Source organism: Delphinus delphis, chromosome 6, assembly GCF_949987515.2.
Source record: "Delphinus delphis chromosome 6, mDelDel1.2, whole genome shotgun sequence".
Lineage (NCBI taxonomy): Eukaryota > Metazoa > Chordata > Mammalia > Artiodactyla > Delphinidae > Delphinus > Delphinus delphis.
In genome coordinates, this window is record NC_082688.1 from 43,658,251 (window position 1) to 43,684,638 (window position 26,388).

General features: G+C 43.8%; 1 protein-coding gene across 1 annotated transcript; it reads right to left on the reverse strand.

Moving 5' to 3' along the window:
- Positions 1-428: 428 nt before the first annotated feature.
- On the reverse strand, positions 429-25,665 carry LOC138414117 (proprotein convertase subtilisin/kexin type 5-like). The gene is made up of 8 exons (XM_069540806.1): positions 25,542-25,665; positions 24,165-24,401; positions 20,598-20,828; positions 17,264-17,441; positions 12,639-12,856; positions 6,826-6,926; positions 5,031-5,217; positions 429-886 (listed from the first exon to the last, which is right to left on the reverse strand). The coding sequence occupies exons 1-8, from the start codon at positions 25,663-25,665 to the stop codon at positions 429-431; spliced, it is 1,734 nt and encodes a 577-aa protein (XP_069396907.1).
- Positions 25,666-26,388: the final 723 nt, after the last annotated feature.

Genomic DNA, 26,388 nt, shown 5'->3' on the forward strand with positions numbered 1-26,388 from the left:
TAAAAGGGGAGAAAAATCCCCTAAGACAAACAATTCCTTTGCCTCCCCATCCCCCAAAATCATTTACAGAAATATCAGAAATCAAGAAGGCAGCAGATATCTCCACAATCCAGCTGAGAAACAGAATTTCTATAGGTTCATTTCCATTTTTTTTTTAAATCACATAAAACAGTTTGCACAGATCTCACTTTTTTTACCTCCTGTGTTTTGTGTCTTGACATATTGTTTTGAGGAAAATCATTCTGTATTTTATCCTTGTTTCTCAATTATGGTTGAACTATCATGGTTAATTGAGTTTAGCCATCCAAAAGAAGAACAAAATATTTCAGCATTCTTACATACTCTAGTTGGACTCGCGGTTAAAAAGACAAACACAAACACCCTCATGTCACCCTGGTGTGTCGGGATAAAATCCAACACTGTAATGCTCACACGCTTGCCGGTGAGTAGAATGGGCTGGGGGAGGAGGTGACCTCTGTTTGCTGGTAGGAGTAGCTCTCATCATCGTATTCCAGTTCATCTTCATCATCGTCATCCAGCAGCCCATACTTAAATTTCCGGTAGACAGTGCCATCTTGGCCCATGTAGACAATGTCATCCTCATCGTCCTCATCATACTCCCGGTCCCTGTACTCAATCACCTGATCCTCTTCAAAGCTGGTGCTCTCGCGATGACTGCTCTTGTAGGAGGAGTAAGACTTGCTAGGGTCAGCCAGCTTTGCATAGCCGGCCTTTTCTGTGGGCCTGACTCTGCCCCGAGATTTCCTCCAGATGATCACAGCTGCCCCGAGCAGAAGCGCCAGCATAACGGAGGAGGTGATGAGCAGGGCTGTCCTGGAACGCTCACCTGCAGGCTCAACCTCACTTGCTCGAAGGATACACTCATCTGTTGGAAGATGACCCCAAAGGAAGAGGGCAGAGGGGAAGGGTGGCAGAGAAGAAATGGAATGGAGAAAATTAGTTTCTGAGGTAAAGAGGTTCACCTTTATCTTTTGAATCTAAAATGGTAGAACCACTGTCTTCGATTTTCTTAGCACACCCCTCTACAGAATTGCTCCGTGTCTACTCCCATGAGAGTTTCAGTCTATCCCAGATGATACCAACAAACTCTTCTAGGGAGAAAGTCAGTTTGAGATCCAAAGGGAGCCCCCTCATACCCATACGTCATGGGTGAGTCACCAAGTGTCCAACCTTACCAAATCGATTCTTCTACTTCCTTCCTGAGAAAAATGTTCCATCTTGGGCCAGGCTTCAGTTATTGCTGAATACTCTATTTCTGTTTCAACTCTGACTTTTTCTAAGACTGAGTCTTTTCCCCAGCTACCTTTAAACCTGATTCAACAGGATTATCCCACAATTCAAAGATAGGAACAGATTATTTATAAAGCCATTGATTCATCGCCGCGTGGGGTCATAGAAATCACAGGTCAATCTGTAGTTTGATAGTTGAGGAAACTGAGACCCACAGCGAGGAAGTGAATTGTCACACTGTCACAGGTAAGAACTTGTTTATGGAGCAATCAGAACTCTAACCCAGGAATCCTTGCTTCATGCTACAATCTGGAGGCATTAGGGGCAAAACACTGACAAAGGTTTTTTGACTTCTTGGCATTCTGTGGACCTAATTTGGTAGCATGAAAAGTACCATCTTTAAATTCTGACTACCAAATTGAGTGATAGGGGATTTCTTCTATCATAACTAAGATTTCTGAAGTTGAGAGCTCTGCCCCCGTCATCCACCAACATTTGTTTTGATGCCTTCATTGAAAATATGGAGTAACCAAAAGTGTCATAATTCAGCGATGAGCTCATTTTTTGTACTTTTTTTTTTTTGCGGTACGCGGGCCTTTCACTGTTGTGGTCTCTCCCGTTGCGGAGCACAGGCTCGGGACGCGCAGGCTCAGCGGCCATGGCTCACGGGCCCAGCCGCTCCGCGGCACGTGGGATCTTCCCGGACCGGGGCACGAACCCGTGTCCCCTGCATCGGCAGGCGGACTCTCAACCACTGTGCCACTAGGGAAGCCCCCATTTTTTGTACTTTTTACTCACTTATTCAGGTGGTATAATTTGGGTAAGTTACCTAATTTTTTTTTTCCTGTTCTTTAACCCAGCAAATGGGAGTGTGAAAGAGAGTATGAAAGAACCAGAGAAAAAACTAGCAGGCCTTGTTGGATGTACAAGTTGAAATACACAGTATGTTTTACATAAACACTTTTTTTTTTTTATAAGGATGTTCTGTTCCCAGAAGAGAACATCCTTTTTATTTTTATTTATTTTTTTGTGGTACGCGGGCCTCTCACTGTTGTGGCCTCTCCCGGTGCGGAGCACTGGCTCCGGACGCGCAGGCTCAGCGGCCATGGCTCACGGGTCCAGCCGCTCCGCGGCATGTGGGATCTTCCCGGACCGGGGCACGAACCCGTGTCCCCTGCATCGGCAGGCGGACTCCCAACCACTGTGCCACTAGGGAAGCCCCCATTTTTTGTACTTTTTACTCACTTATTCAGGTGGTATAATTTGGGTAAGTTACCTAATTTTTTTTGTCCTGTTCTTTAACCCACCAAATGGGAGTGTGAAAGAGAGTATGAAAGAACCAGAGAGAAAACTAGCAGGTCTTGTTGGATGTACAAGTTGAAATACACAGTATGTTTTCCATAAACATTTTTTTTTTTATAAGGATGTTCTGTTCCCAGAAGAGAACATCCTTTTTATTTTTATTTATTTATTTTTTTGTGGTACGCGGGCCTCTCACTGTTGTGGCCTCTCCCGTTGCGGAGCACAGGCTCCGGACGCGTAGGCTCAGCGGCCATGGCTCACGGGCCCAGCCGCTCCACGGCATGTGGGATCCTCCCGGACCGGGGCACAAACCCATGTCCCCTGCATCGGCAGGCGGACTCCCAACCACTGCGCCACCAGGGAAGCCCTCCATAAACGTTTTTGAACCACCTAGGTCTGCTCCCAGGATGTTTTATGAGATTCTAGCTGCATGATATACACTAGCTTAATGGATATAATACTGTTGCCAATTATTTTAGGGTTAATTATTTTCTTTTATAATATATTGGCCAATTAGGTCTGATTCATCACCACTGTGTGTTTTCTTTCTCTTTTTGCTAGTGATAAACAAGTTTTCTATTTTATCCTAACTTTCATCCTCTTGGGATTTTGCCCATCAAGCAGAATTTCATCTCCTAAAGTAACAGCACCATCATTACTACTTTTGTCATTAACATATCAGCACAGAATTTTTCCCTGGAGGAAATATGAAAGCACCAGAGGGAAGGATAAGCAACCTGTGTGTGGTACTTTGCGATAAATACTGCCTGAGGCAGGAGAATCAATAAAAGACTTTTCGAGGTTGTTTCAATTACCAGGGTACCATATGCAATCATGTCTTACTGCTCTCCAGTCTTAGGTCCGCAGAGTCAGAGTCAGCCTCTGTGATATGGGTTCTCTGAAGGATCAGAGTGTCTTAGTAATGAATGAGCAGGTAATAAGAGTATTTGGTCTTCAGTAGAGTTGCCCCAGGTAGATCTTCAAGAGCCAGAGAAAGCCCAGGAGAGCTGACTAAATAGTTCTTAGTTGGAAAAGGCTTGCAGAAACTCTGCACCCAACATGTACACACTTCTGGTTTCATTTAAAGCCATCAATGTAATGAAGGTTGTTATTCTTAGCTGACACAGCATGGATATTAGGCAATCAGACCCTGAAGGTGGATGTGTATGAAGAGCTGGGGAAACCAGCTGCTCATGGGGGTGGGAAAGCTGAAAGAAGGAAACAATTAGTTTTTGGAAAGATGGTATTTAAAAGTTAGTTGAAAAGGCTGATCAAAAATAAAACAGAAAAGACTAGTAGCAGTTATGGGTCTGGGATATACTTTTCTTAAAAATGGACAGGCTCCCATAAATATAATGTCTCTTTTTGTCAGGCCATGATGTAGCTGAACTCCAAGGAAATGACCTGCTTTTACACTAGAGAATAGGTTTTAAGAATTTATCTTTTTCTTTTTAGAAGAAATCACTCCATTTGGGATCTTTCTCAGCTTGTGGCCAATGAGAACCAAGTACCCGTATGAATGGATTGGGGGTGGGAGACAGTTCGGGGACTCGGAATTGGTAAAAGGGGTTTTGTTTCCTCTTAGCCTTCAATGAAAGTTCCTTTCTAAAATGCCTTAAGTCTCTAATGGGAGCCCTGGATTTGGGCTGCCTTCCACAGGATGATTTTTCGATAGAATCAAGATAATATTGGCATCAGCTTCCTTGATAGGCAACTCTTTTCCTTTATTTATTTATTTTTTGCGGTACTCGGGCCTCTTCACTGTTGCAGCCTCTCCCGTTGTGGAGCACAGGCTCCGGACGTGCAGGCTCAGCGGCCATGGCTCACGGGCCCAGCCGCTCCGCGGCATGTGGGATCTTCCCGGACTGGGGCACGAACCCGTGTCCCCTGCATCGGCAGGCGGACTCTCAACCACTGCGCCACCAGGGAAGCCCATAAAGTAAATTTATAAAGATGAAACTCTAGACCTGCTTGAGCTTGAATCTGGGAGGCAGGACAGCAGTGGAGAGAATGCTGGCTTTGAGTCCAAATGACCCATATTCTGATTCCAGATGAGTCTGTTAACATTGGTATGGACTTGGGCATGCTAATCAAACCTTTGAGCCAGAGTCTCCTCATCTGTAAAATGGGATTAATAATATCAACTTATATGAGATGATGGACAGAACGTTTCAGGTACAGTGGGCACATAGCAGGCACTCAATAAAAGGTTGCTGTATCCTGTCATAAACCATAATGGAAAAGAATATGTATATATATGCATAACTGAATCACTTTGCTGTACACCAGAAACTAACACAACATTGTAAATCAACTATACTTCCATTAAAAAAATAAATTAAAAAAAGAATCATTAAATAAAGGTTGCTCTATTGATCCTCTGAAACTTCCCATCCCTCTCTCCCCCATGTTTCCATCAGCATCCTGAGGACATGCGCTTCCTCTGGCTCCGCGGGCTGCTCTCCCTCTCCCCTCACCTGTGGTGTCATGGCAGTCACAACACTCCTGGGTGTCCGTGGGATCGGAGGTGTTGCAGCAGCGCAGGCAGCGGCTGTCATCCATGTGCAGCAGCAGGTTGGCAGGACACACAGTGCAGTTCCTGGTGCCAGGTCCTTTGCATTCTATGCAGCTCTCATGGCATTTTTCACAGTTAAATTTCTCCCCCTGTTAAGAACAATCAGATTCCTTTGGAGTGTGGAGAAATTAACAAGGCACCGGAGTTCCCAAATCCCTCTCCAATGGATAAGGGAAGGAGGCAGGTTGGGGATAGCAGAAAGGTGATTTGTTCTGGGTCCATTTTTACTGTTCTGGGTGAAAGACAGAACCAGCTGTTTGCACTTGGATGGAACCATTGCTGAGCCTTTCCTCTGAGATCTGCTGGTAATCATAGTGAGAGAACAAGCTTCTAGAATAGCTCAGGTTACACACTGACAGCCATGTGCTGTACCTGGTCAAGGACGAGTTTTGTCTGGTCCGTACTCAGCTGGCCTTCTCAGTTAAAAAAAATTGAATTCATTGCCTGCATTTCAAAATTGGGATATTTCACATGTAAATCAGTGCTGAGTATCTCTTTAAAAACTGGAAGATTTATCAACATTGAATTCACCACTCCCACATCACAGACAGAGCTGAGTGGCGGTGGCCCCCTTTGTGTGCTCTCCTATTTGATACAATACCCAGCCCTTGCCACCTATGGTCAAGTTTGCACTGGGGTTTTCTTTGACCCAACACTCTTCACTCATTTACATGACCTGCTCTGCCTCTGTGATTATTAGGTTCTCGTGTCTCTGCCCCAGAATAATATAAATTGTGACTGTTAGCTAAAGCAGTGAAATCTCAGTGGGAAGATTGTTGAAGGTGAGAAAGTGGCTTCCCTCCCAACAAGTTGCTCCATTTCACTGGTGCTGAAAACGTAGATGAGGGAAGATACCTTCCTATTTCACTTCTGCACTTTGGAAGGCTGGTACAATAGAAAAAGAAGGAATGGAAATTGCCGTTGTTGAGCACCTTGGCAAGTTTCAGGTGCTGATAAGGTGCTTTCTCAGCTGAGATCTCATCAAATCCTGGGTTAGGAGTCAGAACCCTTGTGTTTAACCCCAACTTTGTTCCTTACTATTCGCATGATCTTTATCAAATTACCGTATTTAACCTCTTGGATTCTCAGTTTCTCCAAAGTGTAATGAGGGCTCTTGTCAGAATTTAAAGAGAATAGCATATGTGAATATGCTGGGACTTGTGAGTTTTACCATGGAGAGATTTACTTAATTTCTAAAGTTTGGAAACACAATCAAGAAGTTAGTGGACTCAGAAAATCCATGGTTTCTAGGCCAGGAAACAAAATATACCTCTCTCAATATATTCGAAGGGGTGAAGGAGATGAAAGACCAACATTGGTTATGTAGTTCTGACATTATTCAGACATTTCAGGTTAGCCAGCAGAGGGGGAGGAGAGAAGATATATCTTATTTCTGACAAAATATTCCTATGTAGACCTGAAACTTCTAAGGTCATGAGCAATATATTGCAGTCCTCATTAAATAACTTCCCCATTATTTATCTCAGTTCTTCTCAGTTCTTTTGATTGACATTAAGGCTACAGGTGGGTAGCACCATTATCCCACAGTGCAATGGTAGATTTTAAAATATTAAACCTGAACTATAGTGAGTGTAGGGATTTTATGACTTTTTTGACTTTGCCCAAAATGACATGCAGAAACTAGCTCATGTCCCTCTGTAGAAATGGTGGAAGACACCCCACGCCCAGCTCTGTACCTCTCCCACTCTGTACTCTCCCACGAGACAGTCAGAGGCGCAGATTCCTCCCACCAGGTGGTAACTCCACACACAGGATAAGCAAGTCAATGCTCCTTTTCCTGAAAGGAAAAAATGATTCTAAGTTATGAAACTGACCTTACATTTCAATCTCTGTCTTGGATCCAAAACACTTAGGAGCAAGAAACATGTCAAGTAAATTGAAGGAGAAGAGTGAATTGATTGAGGAAATGGAAAAAAAAAAAAGTCTATGAGATACCAAGTAAAGATCTAGAAATTATCCAATTAGTCTAATCAATGTAAACTCTCAATTTGGAAATAAGGGTTTGGAGATGACAGATCTTTTATTACAGCAAAAGGAAAGATTTTCAGAGAATGAGAAATCATGTAGAAAGTTTGTAAAAGCTTTATTTATCACTCTGCTTATTGTTTAACTAGTAGAGAGGATGAGGATGATTTGGAGGGTCCCAAAACTCGATGAGTAAATCATGAATGGGCAGTTAACTAGTTGAGAAACAACACCAGACTTGGAATTTAAAACGCTAGGGCTAAAAGAATTTACCAGATCATTTTGTCCAGTAGTTATTATTTATTTATTTATTTATTGGCTGCATTGGGTCTTCGCTGCCGCGTGCAGGCTTTTTCCAGTTGCGGCGAGCGGGGGCTACTCTTTGTTGTGGTGCGCGGGCTCCTCATTGCGGTGGCTTCTCTTGTTGCAGAGCATGGGCTCTAGGTGCACGGGCTTCAGTAGTTGTGGCACACGGGTTCAGTAGTTGTGGCTTGCGGGCTATAGCGTGCAAGCTCAGTAGTTGTGGTACACGGGCTTAGTTGCTCCGTGGCATGTAGGATCTTCCTGGAGCAGGGCTCGAACCCGTGTCCCCTGCATTGGCAGGCGGATTCTTAACCACTGTGCCACCAGGGAAGCCCTGTCCAGTAGTTCTTAATTTTGGGGATTGTCATGATAGATTTCTTTGAAATTCTCTTGAAAGCTGTAAACTCTCTTCTCAGAAATTTGACATCCTATTTATTTAATTTTTAAATAAATGTAAACAAATGCCCAGACATGTGAAGTCACTCATTCAAGGTTTCATAGGGAATGGTTGACTCAAGAGTCAAATTCAGGTTTGTTGACTGACAGTGCAGTGCTCTTTGATCATACTATCTGCCTTCATACGTGAACCAAGTAGAGGAGGTGTGAACAGACAGACTGTTTCCTGTGGAGGTAATATCCTTCTCTCCTAATTCAGAGACCCCAAGAATGACTGACCCAAGTATTTCTTTCTATGCAGATATCAAGGGAAAACTTCTGGAGAGAGTTTGGGGACAGGAGACCTGAGCTCTAGTTCATTGAATTAGACAGAGAGGCAGGAGCAGGGAAATAGAGGGGGCATGGAATGTGCCTGATATTGTGAGTTGGAACTTGATATATAGGCCTTTTCATCAGAAAAATATTGTAAAGTGTGGTTAGTTGAAGTTGAACTAGAACCGTGAGTCCTGTTCTTACATTCACTCTGGATTTAAATCCACTTTTCTTGTCTGATCTGTGAGCTCAATCATTTATAATGTTTCTGTGGAAGAATGAATTCTGAGTTCTGAACAACAGCTCAGATAATAAACCTTTATTACCCAACTTCCTCTTAGATTGGGGGCTGCCTATAGTGGTATCAATTCAAAGCCATTCTATTTTTATCTTACGTCCAACTTCATACAGAATTTCCTACATGTTCTGGGACACAATTTTGGTCTCTGAAGAAAGAATCAATCTTCCCCTACTTCTTTCCTTTTCTCCCTGCAGTTTTCTGAAATACAGCTTAAATGTCTTACTCCGATTTTAAAACATAGAAGTGTGGGATTTTTTCTTCTTTATGAAGAGAAATTAAAGGTAGGAAAAATTAAAAGAGAGAAATGAAAGGGTAAAAAGGTTAGGTCACAAAATTTGTGTCTTAAGTTTGGTTACATCTTCCAGAAGGCCAGCAGCAATTCGGCCTAGATCCTGGGCAATCCCCAGAGGCACTACAAGCCACCTCTGGGTGACAAATCAGGACTCCATTTACATCGCCTACATTGATGTATTGCAAAATCTGCATACTTAGGGTACTCTGTGTCTTTTGCAAAAGGTAGTTGGCTAATTTCCAGAATGTTTTCTATTTTTTTTTTCAAGTTTAACATCTTACATTTATCATTGCTTCCAAGGATCTGCAGGAAACTTGGCACCTAGAAAGACAGCTTTGGCTTTTCCATAAAATTTGGAACAGCTCACCATCTGCTCTCCCTTAGAATGACCCCCACGGGATGAATTCAGCCATGCAGAGCCACCCCTGGGGTCTGTCCATGGTGTCATTCCACACCGGAAGAGAGAGGCAGCTCGGGAGAGTTAGGAGGCTTTGGTTAACCAGCCTGGATTTTTATTTAAAGCAATTTTGTGTGGACGATAAATAAAAAGTTAAATGTGTGAAGGCAAGGAATGAGCTAATTATGAAGGAACCAGCTGCATAAAAGATACATGTTGGTCATTAGTATGCTGCCCTCCCCCAACCCCCTTAGTTCTTTTTTTTTTTTTTTTTTTTTGCGGTACGCGGGCCTCTCACTGTTGTGGCCTCTCCGGTTGCGGAGCACAGGCTCCGGACGCGCAGGCTCAGCGGCCATGGCTCACGGGCCCAGCCGCTCCGCGGCATGTGGGATCTTCCCGGACCGGGGCAGGAACCTGCGTCCCCTGCATCGGCAGGCGGACTCTCAACCACTGCGCCACCAGGGAAGCCCCTTTAGTTCTTTTAAGTATTTTTTTCAAGTATTTTTTAATTTTAATTTAATTTTTAATTTTAACCAGCAAAGGACATGTGTGGTAGGTGAAGAAAGGATGACAGAAGAAATGAACAACAAAGATAGAAATCATTAACCAGGAATATTTGGAATTCAAGTCAAATACAGGAGGAGGAGGCACAAACACTCAGAATGGCTTTAAGATTCACCCAGATATGCCCAATCATCCCTGGAATACAATCTCAGGGAGACTGTATTGATGAGCTTTATTTTTTTTTTAAGACTTTATTTATTTTTGGATTTTTTTTTGGTTTGCAACAAAACAGAGAGAGAGAGAGGGAGAGAGAGAGGTACAGAGATTTCCTGTATACATAAAAAAATCATATGAATTCAGGTTCTGACATAACCCCTTTATTCCAAACACACTGAAATGAGAGAATAAATATAAACAGAGAGAACCAAAAAAAGAGATAGGTCGGCTCAAAAGTAAGATGGAATCTCTCTGGACCAGAAAGGGAATATAAATGCAAAATAGCAATCAGATTCAAGCCACCCACGTGCTTGGCTCTGGGCCTAAATGTAGGCAATCGTGGCTGTGAGTTCAACTTTTCTACCATAATAGGAACTAAAAGTGTTTCATATAAGACCTGCACCAAAATCCAGGTTTAGAGCTTAAAACAGGAGTCAGGGTGGGACTCTCTGCCCTCATAGACATCACCTCTTGACCAGGAACTCTCCTGGGCTGCCAGCTGGATTGCTGATGAGATCTGCAGTGACATCAGTATCACCTCCAGGAATATTGGAACATCATGTTTCTATACTGAGTTTCAGGGTGGGACATGGGGTAGCATGAGCTGAAAAAGTAGCAGACTGTGAGGAATAAGGATGAAGGGAGAGAGAAAGGGAGTGAAAACCAAAAGCAAAGTCTTCCATTCAAAATGAGCTCAAGACCAAAATTTCAAAGCATGTAGAAAAAAGAATGTTAAAAGAGAAGGTAAACACAATCAAGCATTAACTTACTTCAGATAATATTAATTTCATAGAAAAGTTTGACAAACTTAAAAATTAGCATATTTCGTGGAACAACTAGGCCCGTGAGCCACAACTACTGAGCCTGCGCATCTGGAGCTTGTGCTCCGCAACAAGAGAGGCCACGACAGTGAGAGGCCCGCACACCGTGATGAAGAGTGGCCCCTGCTCGCCGCAACAAGAGAAAGCCCATGCACAAACAAAGACCCAACACAGCCATAAATAAATAAATAAATGATTTAAAAATTAGCATATTTAAGATGCTTAAAAAGTAAATGAAGACAAAAATATCCTCTCAAAAAAAACCTGAAGCACAAACAGGAAGATATGAAACAAAAATAGATGGATATGAAAAACAAACCATTAGAAATCTTAAAAATAAGTCATTTAAATTAAAAAACTAAAATAATAGGTGGACTGAATTTTTATTTTTTTATTTTTTTTTAAGATTTTTTTGGTGTGGACCATTTTTTAAAGTCTTTATTGACAAAATGAATGTGGTCCAATTCTTGCCTTGAGGGTCTCATCAGCAAGAGAGCTGGACGTTTAATTAAAATGTAATGTATTGAATAAAAATAGCTATGATAAAACTGTATTATAGAATCAAGAAGAAGGAAGAAGACTTCTGGGAAGACTAAGAAAAGCTTCACAGAGAAGATGATATTCAAACTGGGTCTTTAAGTTGAGAGTTAACACACTGTTGTTCTCCAGGAAGAGGAAATGCATGGACAATAGTCATGTAGGCATGAGAGAGTATCACCTGTTTGGTGGCTGCTGAGTGGTTCTGGGTAGTTCTAGGTTCTGAAGTACATGGAAGGAGAGTTGAGACCATAAGCTGACCAGGGAAAGAATTTAATCACTTTTCAAAAACAGAAAACATTTATTGAAAGTTTATCAAGGAAAAAAAATGAATGCATAGATTGGAGAGATATACCACGTTCATAAATGTGGTGATTCAGGATCGTAAAGATGAGTTTTAATGCAATGTCAATTAATATCCAAGGGATTTTTTAAAATGAAATGTGATAAAATTTACTTGGAAAATAATAAAATTTACTTGGAAAAAGAGCTAGGAATAGCCAAGACAATTTTGAAAAGGCTAACAGGAATGTACCGTACCAGGTATCAATATTAATCTAATAAGTTTTAAGAATAAAAACATTGTAGGAGGTATTTCTTTCTTAAATGGTGAGAGGAATTCACCATAATTGCCATTCTATGTCAAGCTATGGAGAAAAATAAGCAAATTTGAATTTTAGAAAGATTGCTATGGCATTACTGTACACGATGACCTGGGAGTGGGGTAGCAAGACCAGAGTTGGGGTGACGTGCTATTTCAGAAAGTCAGCTAAGCGATGCTGAGAATGAAGAATGAGAATAGTGAGAATGGAGAAAGAGATCTGAGCAGAGAAACGTTTAGAAGAGAGAAACAACAGACCTTGAAGTTTACCTTTGTGCATTGGACAGGAGGCAAAGGGAAGATAACTTCAAGGTATCAGATTTGGGCAACTGGTTGGACAGTGGGTCTATTAACAGAAAGAGTGAATATCAGAGGAAACTCAGATTGTGTTTACTCTGGGACATGTTGATTTTAAGAATCTCTGGGACAGACGAGTAGGTGTCTGGAAAATAAGAATGGAGCTTGGGACAGTTTTAGGCCAAAATCTTAAGTAGTTGTTGAAATAATGAAAATAAATTTTGCTTGGCATATTCCAAGTTCAACAGGTAGAGAAAGAAGACAGTAGGTGGAAAACACTTGCCGTAGGGGACGATGCCTGTATATTGGGCCCTGAAGGATGGGAAGGATCTGAAGAGGCAGCAGTGTGGTGCAGGATCAATTAGGGTTAGAGGGCAGATGTGCAGGAGCTGAAAGAGAACAAAGGGTGCTGATGCTGGAGAGGACTGGCTATGAGGTTGGCAAGCAAGAAGACCCTCCAAAGGTGATGAAAGGAGAGAGGGACAAAGCAGGAGCAAACACTTCGCATTTTTCCATTCACACATGCGAAATGATAGATGGCCCTCACCTTTGCATTTGTCGCAAGTTGGGTGGCATCTCTCACAGGTCTGTGTGCTTTGCTCTGCGTAGTAATGCTCTGGGCAGGTACGATGACACTGTCCCTTGGAGTGGAGCAGAAAGAAGAATGGATCGCAGGACAGGCAGTCTGTGGGCCGCGGGCCACTGCAGGCCTTGCAGCTCCTGCTGCAGCTCTCGCAACGCCCCGTGGAGTTTTCTGCGTAATACCTGAACCAAGGAGGGAAGCAGAGACTCAATATTAAGCTTTGCTCCAAAGTTGGGTGTGGTGGAAAAAATCATGGTTACAAGCTGCGTACCTTCAGACTCTTTACTTATTAGATTCATTACTAATTATACTAATACATCTAATGAGTCTCAGTTTCTTATCTGTAAATTGGACATTACAATCCCTCCTCTGCTATTTGTGGGGATTAAGTTAGATGACACATATGAAAGGACCTAGCATAGATGACACATAGTAGTGCCACAATAATTGTTCACTACCCCTGCCTTTTATATACCTATATGCTCTGCCACTTTAAAATTCAGGTGTTGGGGCTTCCCTGGTGGCGCAGTGGTTAAGAATCCACCTGCCAATGCAGGGGACACGGGTTCGAGCCCTGGCCCGGGAGGATCCCACATACCGCGGAGCAGCTGGGCCTGTGCGCCACAACTACTGAGCCTGCACTCTAGAGCCCGTGCTCTGCAACAAGAGAAGCCATGACAATGAGAAGCCTGTGCACCGCAAGGAAGGGTAGCACCCCTCGCCGCAAATAGAGAAAGCCCAGGTGCAGCAATGAAGACCCAACACAGCCAAAAATAAAAACAGATAAATAAGTAAATTTATATATAAAAAAAATTCAGGTGTTAAGTCATATTGAATGGGAATGGGAGGTATTTTAAGTGTACTCCTGAGTGGTTTTTCTAATTTCTCAGTTAAAAAAAATCTTGAAATAGGAGGTGACATGAGTGATACTGACTTTACATAGATGTGACCTCTTTTGAAAAGATTTTCAGAGGTTAAATATAATAACAATAATTACCATTTGTTAAGTTTCTCCTATATGCCTGACAGTACACTGGAGACATCATAAACATTATTTCACCTCATTGAGTCTAAAAATGAGACATTAGGACATGGCAGTTAGGAGTGTGCCCTTTGGAACAGGAGTGCATGGAGTCAACCCTCATGTGCTGTGTGACCTCAGGCAAGTCACACAACATCTCTGTGTCTCAGGTCTGTAATATGGGGCTAATATTAGTAGCTAAAATTAAATAAGTTATTACTGAGAAGCTTGTTAGAACAGTGCCAGGACCATTATAAATACAGTTGATCCTTGAACAGCTCAGGGGTTAGGGGCTTCAACCTTCCATGTAGTCGAAAATTTGCATATAATAATATATAGTTTTTTTGCATATAATACTGTTTTTAAAAACTATAATAATGATAGTTGGCCCTCCATATCTGTGGTTCTGCATCCTTGGATTCAACCTACTGTAGACTGTGTAGTACATATTTAGTGAAAAAAATCCACATATAAATGGAGCCGTGCAGTGCAAACCGCACAGATCAAGTGGAACACATTATGCAAGGTCCACTCTCATTAATGTATATTATTGATAATTATGAGTTTTATGATTAATCCTCACAGCAAACCTTATGATTTAGATATTATCTGTATTTTACATATGTAAAGACTGAGGCTCAGAGAATTTAGTCAACTTGCTTAAGGTCAAAGGGCTAATGAAGTGGGGCAACACAATTTGAACATATCCATTAAATGCCACGATAACAAGCAATGCATTATTTGAAGGTAAACACAAGATTTTCAAGTAACACTGAAGAGAGAAAAGGAACCATTGCCAAAGATAAACCTGTCTGGACGTTGGCACACTGACGCTATCCAACGGAAACATCAGTCATGAAATGAATAGTTGATAAAGATCACCTACGACTCAAAAGAGAAAACCGTAGGAAAAAGTGAAAATCCACAATTTTCCACAGAGGGAATACACAATATTGAAGTCAGAAGATCTGATTTTTTGTCCTGGGTCCACCAAGTATTAGTAGCCATGTGACCTTGGGCAAGTCACTTAACCTCTCTGAACCTCAGTTTCCTCATCTGCAAAATGGAGGGAATGATATTAATCTCATAGGATTGCTGTTGAATCAAATCATAATATAAAGACACACTGTGAGTGGAGATACTTTGTAAACTTAAAGCAGCATAAACATTGGTTACTCATGTTGTTATTAAAGATTGTTATTAAGACGAAAAACAACAGTAGGAACCCTGGGGAAGAAAGCTTATCAATACCGAATAGGTTTTTTTAAAAAATAAATTTATTTATTTATTTTTGGCTGTGTTGGGTCTTTGTAGCTGTGCGCGGGCTTTCTCTAGTTGCTGCAAGCCAGGGCTACTCTTCCTTGCAGTGCATGGACTTTTCATTGCGGTGGCTTCTCTTGTTGTGGAGCATGGACTCTAGGTGTGCGGGTTTCAGTAGTTGTGGCTTGCAGGCTCTAGAGCACAGGCTCAGTAGTTGTGGCACACGGGCTTAGTTGCTCCTCGGCATGTGGGACCTTCCCAGACCACGGCTCGAGCCCGTGTCTCCTGCATTGGCAGGCAGATTCTTAACCACTGTGCCACGAGGGAAGCCCCCAAATAGGTTTTAAAAATTATTAAAGAGTGATGCTAAAGGAAGACGATGGAGAGTTGTCCATTGGCTGTTTCTGATTAAAAGAAGAGCACACTGCCACCGCTTACCTTGATAACTCTTGCATGAGGTGACTGTGAAATCATCCGAGCCTCATAGCCTGGAAGAGGATCTTGTGCAGAAGTACAAACAATAACTGGGGCCTTAAAAACCTGCTCTGAGGTTAAAAACCAAAGTAATGATGTGCATGGGGTCAGGCTGCAGAGGATTACACACCTGCCTTCCCAAGGCGATGAGATTTAACATACGAAGTTTATACATGTGGATCATTGATTTTACAAAAGGAACTAGTTCACTAAAATATCACCACTTATAACTCATTGATACCCCATTTACTCGCCTTTAAGGGATTTACGGCAACCTGTGCCTCACCTCCCAGTGGGTAACTTCACATATTATGGAGGAATTGCTTTCTTAATTTCATGGTCTATTTAAATTTTGTGTGTGTGTGCACAGGAGTATCTAATGACTTGATTTGAGAAAGATGGGATCCAGATTTTTCAAGCACTTATTAAGATGAAGATGAAGGGCTGACCCAGGTAGCCCCATCCCCCTCTTGTCTGGCAGGAACCTCTCTTTATTGATCTATATGACTGGTGTTTTTTCAGGGCTGCTAATGTGTGTGGCTCTGTGCTGAGTGTTGTTGTAACCTGTGTGAAAAATAAGATGCGTTTCTCTTCCAGGAGCCTATAATTTTCAGGGAAAGAGATATATAAGAAGAATAAGCTCTTACAAAGTCTTTTTTTTTTTTTTTTTGCGGTACGCGGGCCTCTCACTGCTGTGGCCTCTCCTGTTGCGGAGCACAGGCTCCGGACGCGCAGGCTCAGCGGCCATGGCTCCGCGGCATGTGGGATCTTCCCGGACCGGGGCACGAACCCGTGTCCCCTGCATCGGTAGGCGGACTCTCAACCACTGTGCCACCAGGGAAGCCCCTTACAAAGTCTTTGTATTGCTCATCTTATATCAGTACATACAAGTGCTCTTTATTAAGCATGTGTTGAATGAATGAGGTGAATCAAAACACAAGGCAGTGATACAAGCAGTAATTGCTATAGAACTGCAGACAAGAGATGTGCTAATTTCAGCAAAAGCATTTGGGGAAAGTCCAAAGTTATAGCCCTTCAATTTGGGTCTGGAAATTCTCAGTGCTTTGAGTTACTGATTGGGAAAGAAGAGTTAGCAATAGGCCTGTAATCAGTCTTCCTCTTTACTGGGAATGCCTGGGGGGGAAAAGATGACCCAGTCAAATCCTCTTCCAAATGTGCTGGTAACCAGACCTTCTGATAAACACACTCAGTTTTTCCTTGCAGAAAAACACGTGATGGAGGGCTCTTATCTGTGAAATGCTTTTAGAAGGATACATCTGTGTTTCTGGGTTGTTTATGGTAACTAAACCTGTAATTTGTGGATGTGCGGGGGCATAGCAGGTTGGAGAATTAGTGGGGTATAAATGGAAATATTTAAGTGAAATTGTTCCCTTTGTAAAATCAATGCACCACATGCAGTGCTTAGACCTCTCATATTAAATCTGGTCCGAACAAATCGTAATGCAAAAGGGAAAGAATCTACATTCATGGGTTTGGACTTCTCTAACAGAAGAATCACCTCTGCCTTGTAATTGCTTGTATCCTTTGAATTAGTGATGTGGGTCTGACTTGACAATCTGACTCTGTGTTATCTCATTGGGTCCCTCTGCCTTTCCTGTTTACTCTTCCGTTACTGTGAACTTGCCGAAATCCTCTGGAGACCATTACAGTGGGATTGGACTCTCATCTTTGTTTCTTACTAGCAGTGAGACTTCAGTCTGGTTATTTAAGTGTTCTGAGACTTAACTTCCTCATCTGCGAAATGGGTTTGCTCATAGTGATATCTGGAGTGGTTATGGGATTAAGTGAGGGGAAAGTGTGTGGAGCACCTTACCCTTCTCTGCACTGGGGCAGGCACTCCTTTCCCAGCTGGAACCACCCTGGCTGGCAGGAGAGGCATTGCATGCTGAGTCTCCCTTCACATGTCCTACAAGAGCTGTGGCAGGGGGCACACCGGTGGCTGTCCTCATCAGCATAGTAGCCCTCGGGGCAGTCCTGCACGCAGGTCGTGTCTGCCAAGGGATGAAAAGAATCTGTCTTGGTATCAAGTATGACACATGTCTTCCAAACTTCTATATGCTCCCCACCGTACACCATGGCGGGTGGGGGGATGCAGGAGGAAGGAGACAGTGTCCCTGTGGGCTGATGGGCATCCCAGGAGCTAAGACGAATGTCCAAGAAATAGAATCAACCATAAGGACATTAGGAGTTGAGAAAAAACAGAGGTCAGAGTGGATGGGCTCTGTTGGGCAGGACAGAAACCACCGTCTGTTAAAGTGAGGAAGAGAATGTACAGGGTCTAGCAGGATGGGGAGAACATTGAAGGCAGGGGCTAGGGTAGCAAGAGTCAAGGCTCCACTGAAGAAAACAGTAAGTACAGGGCCAATGCAATGACAAGTTCCTACAGTCTCAACTATTTCTAGCCTAAAATATAAGATTTTACCCTCAGTTTTGCTGTGCTGTCCACACAGTGTGACTCTTGACATTTAAGTGAATTAAAATGAAAACTTCAGTCCCTCAGCTGTACAAGCACAGATATAGAATATTTCCATTGGGACAGAAAGTTCTATGGACTGTGAGACTCTGTTTTGCCCAGTATTTAAAAAATTAGACTCTAACTGTGAATCCTCTGCTCTATACAGCAAGATGAGTTGCAGGGGAGTTCAGCCACACATAACCCCATTCCTTCCTCCACTTACCCCAGTGGAGTCACTGATTCTTGCCCTTTCAACTTCTTTAAAGCATTTAGGGTGGACGGTGAGGGCGGATTCACGATAAAGTTAAAACATGAGATTTGCTGGCTTCGCAGTTTAACATACAGTCTTAGAGGCAACTCTGCCCCAAATCTGCTTAACCTCATAGACCAGAAGCCAGACTCTCCTGCCTTATTAATGTGAGCCACTGGTCAGCTCTAGACCAGAAGAAGGTTTGTCTCCATAACTTCAGTCAGCATTAGCACAGGCACTGGGGGAAAAGGAAAAAAAAAAAACCCAAACTAAATAATACGAGAGCTCTGTAAGTGCTGTGGACCCAGCCAGCTCTGTGCTGGGAGACCCTCTGAGCTGCTCGAGCGCAGGGGCCATGTCATCATCTCTGCTTTTCCAGCTCCTGGTTCAGTGCCAGGTCTTCCAGTGGCTGTTCTGTTAAAGATGGATGTTGACAGTGGTTTATTGTCCAGCTGATGTATCTAGCTAACTAGGGGGAAGCCTGAATCCCCTGAATGTGAAACACCTCTTCATTAGTTTCCTATGAGAAGACCAGGTCCTAGCACAACCCGCATCCAGCCCCTGGGGGACCACCAGCACCGAAGTCTCAGTTCTAGTCTAATTCCTATCCCTAGTTAAAGGGAAGACCACCTTGTAGTGATAAGATGTATTCCTGTCTGTATGAAGGCACCTGAGGTGATCACTCGTAACACTCTATATTGGAGATAATTAGAAAAGAAGGTCCTGGGGGTTGAGGTGATACAGGAGATCTGGAATGGTCTCATGAAGCCGCAACTGCTGGGAAGAAGGTTCATTGAGATTTGTGGAAGAGGAGCTAAGACAGATGGATAGGTATCCTCAGGTGTTTTCTACCGGGAGGCAACCAGGAATGGTATTGAGGCTAGTGGTCCCCGTGTCTCTGCAGGGAATTGGTGCCCTTGCTGATGGTACCTCAACAAGAAGAGGAAAGAGTTGCCACACATTTCTCTTTGAGTGTCTTGCTTCTCAGGTCTACTCTGCCGGGTTGGAGAGATGAATGCTCACACTCTCCAGGTCTTCACATATTCGTCTCTTCTCTCTCTCCTACACCCCTTCACTCTTCCTTCTTTCAGTTGAGTTCTGTTTCATCTTCTTTCTCCCATACCCCTGTTAAGCCTAATCGTGGTATCTCTGGAAACCTGAGGGTGCTGCTTCACACTGGCAATAACCTTCACATCTGATCTGCTGGACAACCTCAGATTGTCCCACATTTTGTTCAAGATTTATTCATCAATGGGAGCTAAATCAAGGGGAAATTTTCATGAAAAGCTGAATACCTGCCTGTTCAGAAAGCATCTCTCCACAGACTGCTCATTAATCACAAGGGAAAACAGGAACTCTGCAGTGGAGAAATTGGACAGCACCCTGAAGAGAGGACCAAAGTTAACGTCACCTGTGAGAGGCAGGTGACCACTGGGCGCCTCCAAAGGACACGGCATCACATACGAAGTATCCCGACTGAGGGTGCACGATCTCCATCTAATCATGGAAACCTTCACACAAACCCCAGTGGAGGGACAGGGACCGTGTTCTTCTCGAATGTCAATATCATAAAAGACAAAGTCTGTGGAAATGTTCAGATTAAAGGAGTCTAGAGAGACATGGCAACTAAATGCAATACCTGACTCTAGACTGGGCCCTGATCTAAAAGGGAATTCACAAAATTCTAATATGGACGGTTCATTAAAGGATTGTATTAATGTTAAAGTTACTAGACTTGACAACTGTACCGTGGTTACATAAGAGAGCATCCCTATTCCTAGGAAATACATACAGGCAGACCTTGTTTTATCGTGCTTCACAGATACTGAGTTTTTTAACGAAGTGAAGGTCTGTGGCAACCTTGCGTCGTGAGATGACGGTTAGCGTTTTTTAGCAAAAATGTATTTTTTAATTAAGGTATGTACATTGATTTTTTTCTTTGACATAATGCCATTGCACACTTAACAGGCTACAGTATAATGTAAACATAATGTTTATATCCACTGGGAAACCAAAAAGTTTGTGTGTCTTGCTTTATTGCCATATTCATTTCATTGCCGTGGTCTGAAACCGAACCCACAATATTTCCAAGGTATGCTTGTGTTAAAGTATTGGTGGGAAAGAGGCCATGATGTATGTAACATATCCTCAAGTGGTTAAAAAATATATATTGCGAATTACGTATGCGTGTACGTCGAAAGCGAGAGAGTGAGAACAAGCAAACGATAAGGCCAACGGGGCAAATGGGTAAAGGGCACGTGTGCGGGGCTCTTTGTACTGATTTTCCTCTTGAGTCTATTCTGTAGGCTTGACAATTTTCCAAACACAAAGTGAAAAGTTAAAAAGAAAGACGCCAGTTTCTACTGGGTGCCACGCATTGTGCACGGTCGTTTCCCAGATGGAGGGAAAGACAAACCCGTCCTCAGAGCAAAGGTAACTCACTGAGAAGAAGGCTGTCCCGCAGGCAGGTGTGACACTGGTCCTCCGAGGGTCCCGTGCAGTGGAAGCACTTGGCATGACAGGCCTTGCAGGCCAGGGCCACCTCATCCCAGTACTCCATGGTGGCGCATTCAGTGTGAGGCACGCAGCCCCCGTGGTTGTTCACCCTCAGGCCTTCTTGACACGTGGTGCAGGTCCCCGAGGAGGAGCAGGTCCGGCAGGACTTGTGGCAGTCTGCGGGCGGGGTGCAGACAGCAGACGGAGAGTGAGAGAGGGTCAGGGTGCCCCTTGAGGGAATCGGTTCCCCTGGAAAGTGTGCTCACCTTCCTTCCTCGGAGATTTCTAGGCTCTGGGCCAAGGGTGTGGCCAGGAGATGGGCTCTAGGCTGGAGCATTCTTGTTACAAGATGAGGAAAACATGGCTGCTTCACTTTCCCTGGGATCCCCAGAGAGCCCCTTCCTGCAATAGCCACCTCAGAGATAGTGGTAAGAGCCCCCTTAGTTACCCAAACTGCAACGTGCTAAGAAGAAGCAACCCTGTCGCAGCACAGCCACGCACTAGTCTGTGGGCTTCTCACCACTGTAATTCCTCTGCTGTGGTTCTCCACTGATCGCCCAGTAATTTGAGCTTATTACTAACGTAACAGCTGTTAATACGTGTTGTAAGTACCTCTTGATACAAAAGACCTTTTTTATAGGCATTTAGGAATGCACAGTGCCTATGAGAGGGCCTGGCATATAACATTGGCACTCAGTAAATATTTGTTAGACAAAGGAAATGAGAACAAGTCACTCCCACCTCGGGGGGTTAGCAGTTGCCGTTCCCTCTGCCGGGAATCCTCTATGTGAGTAGTTCCCTGTGTGAGTAGTTTCTTTCCCTCCCTTTTTCAATGATCTCTTCCAGGCCGCCTTCTCTCCAATTTCAACTCCCTCCTGCCCAACTTCCTGCCCCCCTTTCCTGCCTTATTTTTCCTTTTGACTGGCTTCTTTAGAGTCTGTTTTCCCCGATTGAATGTCAGCTCCATGAGGGCAGGATTCTGTCTGTATTGTTCCCTGCTGTGCCCTAGGCCTGGAAGAGCGCCCAGCACATAGTAGGCCCCCAGTAAGCACTGCCTGGATGAATAGATGCATGGTATTCTTCTTGTGATTGTTATCTTCTCAGTGTATCTAGATCAGGACATTGAGGCTGGAGGTGCTAAGTCACGAGGCTGGGAAAGGGCAGGGAGAGGAGATGAACCCAGGACCTTAACAAGAGCTCTTGGCCATTTCTGCCCCAGCGCCTTGGGAAGGGTGAGGTGTTCTTAGACCTGTCTATGTTATCTCGTAGGGAGAAATTCAGGGTGATCAGAATGGATCCCATTCTTTGTGTTTCTTAGAGGAGAACCTGCTTGGACATGGCTTGGTTCTAGAAGCTTCTCTACACCAACCCAAATCTTAATTTTCAGGTCAGGTCCTTTGTTTCTTCTCTGGCAAGTCAGCTTGTTGCCCTGTTTCTTCCAGTACCAGCCTCCCTCCGCCTCCCTTGGGACTGATGGAAGGAGAAACAGCATTGCAGGGAGAGACCTCAGGTTAGTTCCCAACAGCTGAGCTGGCCTGAGCTCGGGCATCTGTGTTTTTTTTTCTTTTTTTTTGCTGTACACAGGCCTCTCACTGTTGTGGCCTCTCCCGTTGTGGAGCACAGGCTCCGGACACGCAGGCTCAGCGGCCATGGCTCACGGGCCCAGGCGCTCCGCAGCATGTGGGATCCTCCCAGACCGGGGCACGAACCCGTGTCCCCTGCATCGGCAGTCGGACTCTCAACCACTGCACCACCAGGGAAGTCCGGGCATCTGTATTTTTTAAAGCTTCCTGGGTGGTTCTCATGGGCAACCAGGGATGAGGACCAGAGGCCTTTCTCAGTGAGAAAATTAAACCGTTCTCTATATGGCAGATTACTTTTACTATGGAACACCTGAGAAAGGCCAAAAGTCAATCCTCGGTTCCTGCCCTAGTACAGGCAAGATGGCCCTGCAGGCCTTTGGCTGAGGCTTTAAACTTCTCATGGAAACTGACCCACAGGTTTGCAACCTCCTCACATGTTCACTCCCGCCCCCTCCGCTACACAGGCACAGCTGCCCATCTTTAAGTCCACGTTCTTTCACACAGTCAAGTGGGACATTGACAGTAAGTAGTGCTTTACATAAGACACAAAAAGTTATACGCAGATTGTAAGGCTAGAGCAGAAAGGCTGTAGGAGCGCACTGCATCTTCATGTTTGACCAAAAACATTTCCCTGAGTACGTTCTAGGATGTGGGTGGCCCAAGGTTTCTCCTACCACGTGAGTTCATGCTCAAGCTCTCACTGTGGTTAGGGGGCTGCCTCTGGGTATCTGTCTCATGTTTGCTTGGTGGCAACATAAGGGGCTAAACTACCACTGGCTGCCTTGTTGGAGTGAATCCTGTGATTGTAGTTGACAATATTGTATTGTATACTTGAAAGTTGCTGAGGGAACAGAGCTTAAATGTTCTTACCAAAGAAGAAGGAAAAAAAAGAGGTAACTAAGGTCAGTGTCAACTGACCTTACTGTGGTCATCATTTCAAAATACATACATATATTAAATCGTCACAGTGTACGTTCTAAACTTATACAATGCTATATGTCAATTATATCTCAATAAAACTGGGGGGGAAAAGGAAAGTCCTGGGCTTCCCTGGTGGCGCAGTGGTTGAGAGTCCGCCTGCCAATGCAGGGGACACGGGTTTGTGTCCCGGTTCGGGAGGATCCCACATGCCGCGGAGCGGCTGGGCCCATGAGCCATGGCCGCTGGGCCTGCGTGTCCAGAGCCTGTGCTCCGCAATGGGAGAGGCCACAGCAGTGAGAGGCCCACGTACTGCAAAAAAAAAGAAAAGGAAAGTCCTTTCCCTAAGAATGCTTCTCTCACTTGCTTGAGAATTCCTCTAGTGATGGGCAATTTATATTTAATTAATTTTTCTTTTCCCTGACAACGGATAAGAAGCAAAGAACTCACGCCCACTTAAAACATAAGGAAGCATAAATAATAGCAGATCCTTTCTTGAACGTGTAGGGATTGAAATGCCAAATGGGACATGGAATAGGAGACCCCGGGCAGGAGAGGCTGCAGGTGATGAAGACGAGGGTGGCTTTAGGGAGACGAGAGGCTTGGAGAAAACCCTCTATGGTACAGCTTTCATTATGCTGCTATAAACCTATAATGGATTAAAATTTTAAGAAAAAATTTCCATTTTGGGTGACTTTTAAAGGCCCATCATCTCTGTTGTAAATCTTCACATGAGAATCCTTTTTGATCAGCTACCGTTGTGAGGAGGGTCAACGTGATTCATTGCTAATAAGTTACATCATCAAAGCTAAGGAATGATTCATTTAAAATAAATCATAAACTGGAGCAGGTTCAAAATATGCTTCCTTAAGGAGGAGGGAAAGAGCTGACACCACAGCTCTGGGACTGGGATGGAACTGCGCAAACCCCAGAACCTACTTAGAAGAAACACATCATCCCAAGTAGGTTCCCTGGGATGTGGTGCTCGGCCATTTTACCCGGAAGTCTTTACCTTTGCAAACCTTAGACTCTTTTTCAAAGTAAGTTCCTTCTGGACACTCCTCCAAACACTGCCCATTGTAGAGAAACAAGGACGCCTCAGCACAGAGGTCACAGTCATCCATTGAGGGGCCACTGCACTCCAGACAGTTTTCATGGCAGGGAACACAGTGCTGCGCATCTGCGTAGAAGTGCCTGGGACAGGACTGGTGGCACGTATCCTTGTACAGGAAGGACTCAGGCATGCATTCTGTGGGCAGAGGGAAGCAGCAAGTTACCCCCAGGGGAGCAGCAGAAAGGAATTTATTCATTCTGCAGTGGGCTAGTCCATCGCCCATCTCTTTGACTCATTTGACCCCAGTGTACATTTGCCCCACTCCCACCTTCCCAGGGCCTGTCCTCCTTGTCTCACAAGCCCTGCCTAGGGAGAGGAGACCACTTATGGTGGCCCAATTAGATGGTGCTGGGTTCACATCCTGAAATGATCTGCCCCTTCAATTGCAAAAACTTGTAGTGCTACGGCAGATGAGTCATGGAGATGCTGGACGTGTTGTTCGAAAACCCAGAAAGTATTACCAGATTTTTAAAATTGTATTGAGCACCTCAGGCTCTATTTAATACAAAATGCAGTTTAGGAATTCGTGGATCAGTTAATTTTTCATTCACTGATAGGGTAAACCAATGAAATATACATGGTTAATCAGTATGAAGAATGCATTGTATATTTATTTTATTTGTGCCTATCCTCTTATTTGGGGAGGAATTCCAGAAAACTCTTAGGTTACACCAAGAGAGTCCTTTGGATTGGACAGAGCCAGTTAAATGAGTCTGTCTTGTCCTGGAGAGGAAATTAGCCTTTCTTAGGAGATAATTTCAGGGAAAAAAAAATCCTAGCCAGAGTGCTACTCTCAGAGTCTTATAGTGGCCTGAAATTTTCTTTTGTATCTTTTATAACAGTTGAAATTCTCCAGCCACCTCTATTTTATTAATATCAGTCTCTCCTATGAGATTTTGTGTTCAAAGAGGCAGAGACTTTGGGTTCTTTTCTGTATCTCTAACACCTGGGATGGTGCATACCACACCCTAACTGCCCAGTACATGTGTGGGAGAAATCGTGCAAAAAAGGGGCTCTTGTCTGTCTTAATTTGCAGACTCCATCATGGAAAGGCTTTATGTCACCCTCAGTCTCCTCAACGACACCCATGGAGGTCAATTTCAGTAAAGGTAGGGAGACTGGCTCCTCCATTTCTCCTTGGACAACCCACCCTCAGATAGTGGGTCCCCACACTCTCCCCTGTGGGGCTCCCAGGTACCTTTGCATATTTTCTCATGGATGCAGTCCTGACACATCTCCGGACAGTGCTTGCACACCCCCTCCACGGCCACGTGCCTCTCGGGGCAGGTTTCCCGGCATACCCCGTGGTCAAGGACGAGGCCTCTTTCACACGAGTGGCAGTTGGAGGCATTCCCTTCACATGTTCTGCAGGAAGGGCTACAACGTTCACAAGTACCATCTTCTGCATAGAAGCCCCTGTGGGGAGAAGAGGGAGCCCCTGGAGAAGCTTTCCAACTAGGGCAGTGATTCACACCTGGCAGCTGAGACTTAGGACTGAAAACGGGAGGATCATGGCTATTGTTGACCAAAATGAATCCATCAGAATTCCTGGGGAAGTGTGGTAAAAATCAAGTTTGGAAAAATAAGATGAAAGGCATAGGTATTATTCTTGTGAATTTTGTGTGTTTGAAAACAACTTTTAATTTGTATATAGTTTAGTTATCTTCCGATTTTGTTTTATCTCCTAATCTTCATTTGTTTTTCCTTTTTTGTTAGAGACTTATATTAGAAGAGAAAATGCTTTTTATTCAATTTAGTATGTTTTTAATTTTAAAACAGTTTAAAATTTAACAGATAAAAATATTTTTAAGAGGATCAAAAGGTTTAATGACCTATACAATTTTTGTATATGAAAAGGAAGGGAATACCCTTGGAGTAATCATTTAAAACACGAGGACCACCTGTGACCCATAGAGTATTATAGCTAGCAGCTGGACCCTGTGGCATAGGGAGACCCCTCTTGCCTTAGACCCATGACAGCCACTACCCTTCTTGTTAAGGCCACCGAGAAAATTGTTGTGGAATCCCCTTTAACCATTTTTGCTCCTCATGAAGTAGAAGCTCTCCTGAATTCTCATCACATTCACCATTTCTCAGCCAGACACTTCCTATGAAGTCTTTT

Coding starts and splice junctions, on each gene's coding strand:
- LOC138414117 (XM_069540806.1), bottom strand. CDS start 25,665: ATGGTACTTGTGAACGTTGTAGCCCTTCCTGCAGAACATGTGAAGGGA. Junction 5,218..6,825: donor GAGAGTACAGAGTGGGAGAG/GTACAGAGCTGG, acceptor TGTTCTTAACAG/GGGGAGAAATTTAACTGTGA. Junction 887..5,030: donor TGACTGCCATGACACCACAG/GTGAGGGGAGAG, acceptor ATCTTCCAACAG/ATGAGTGTATCCTTCGAGCA.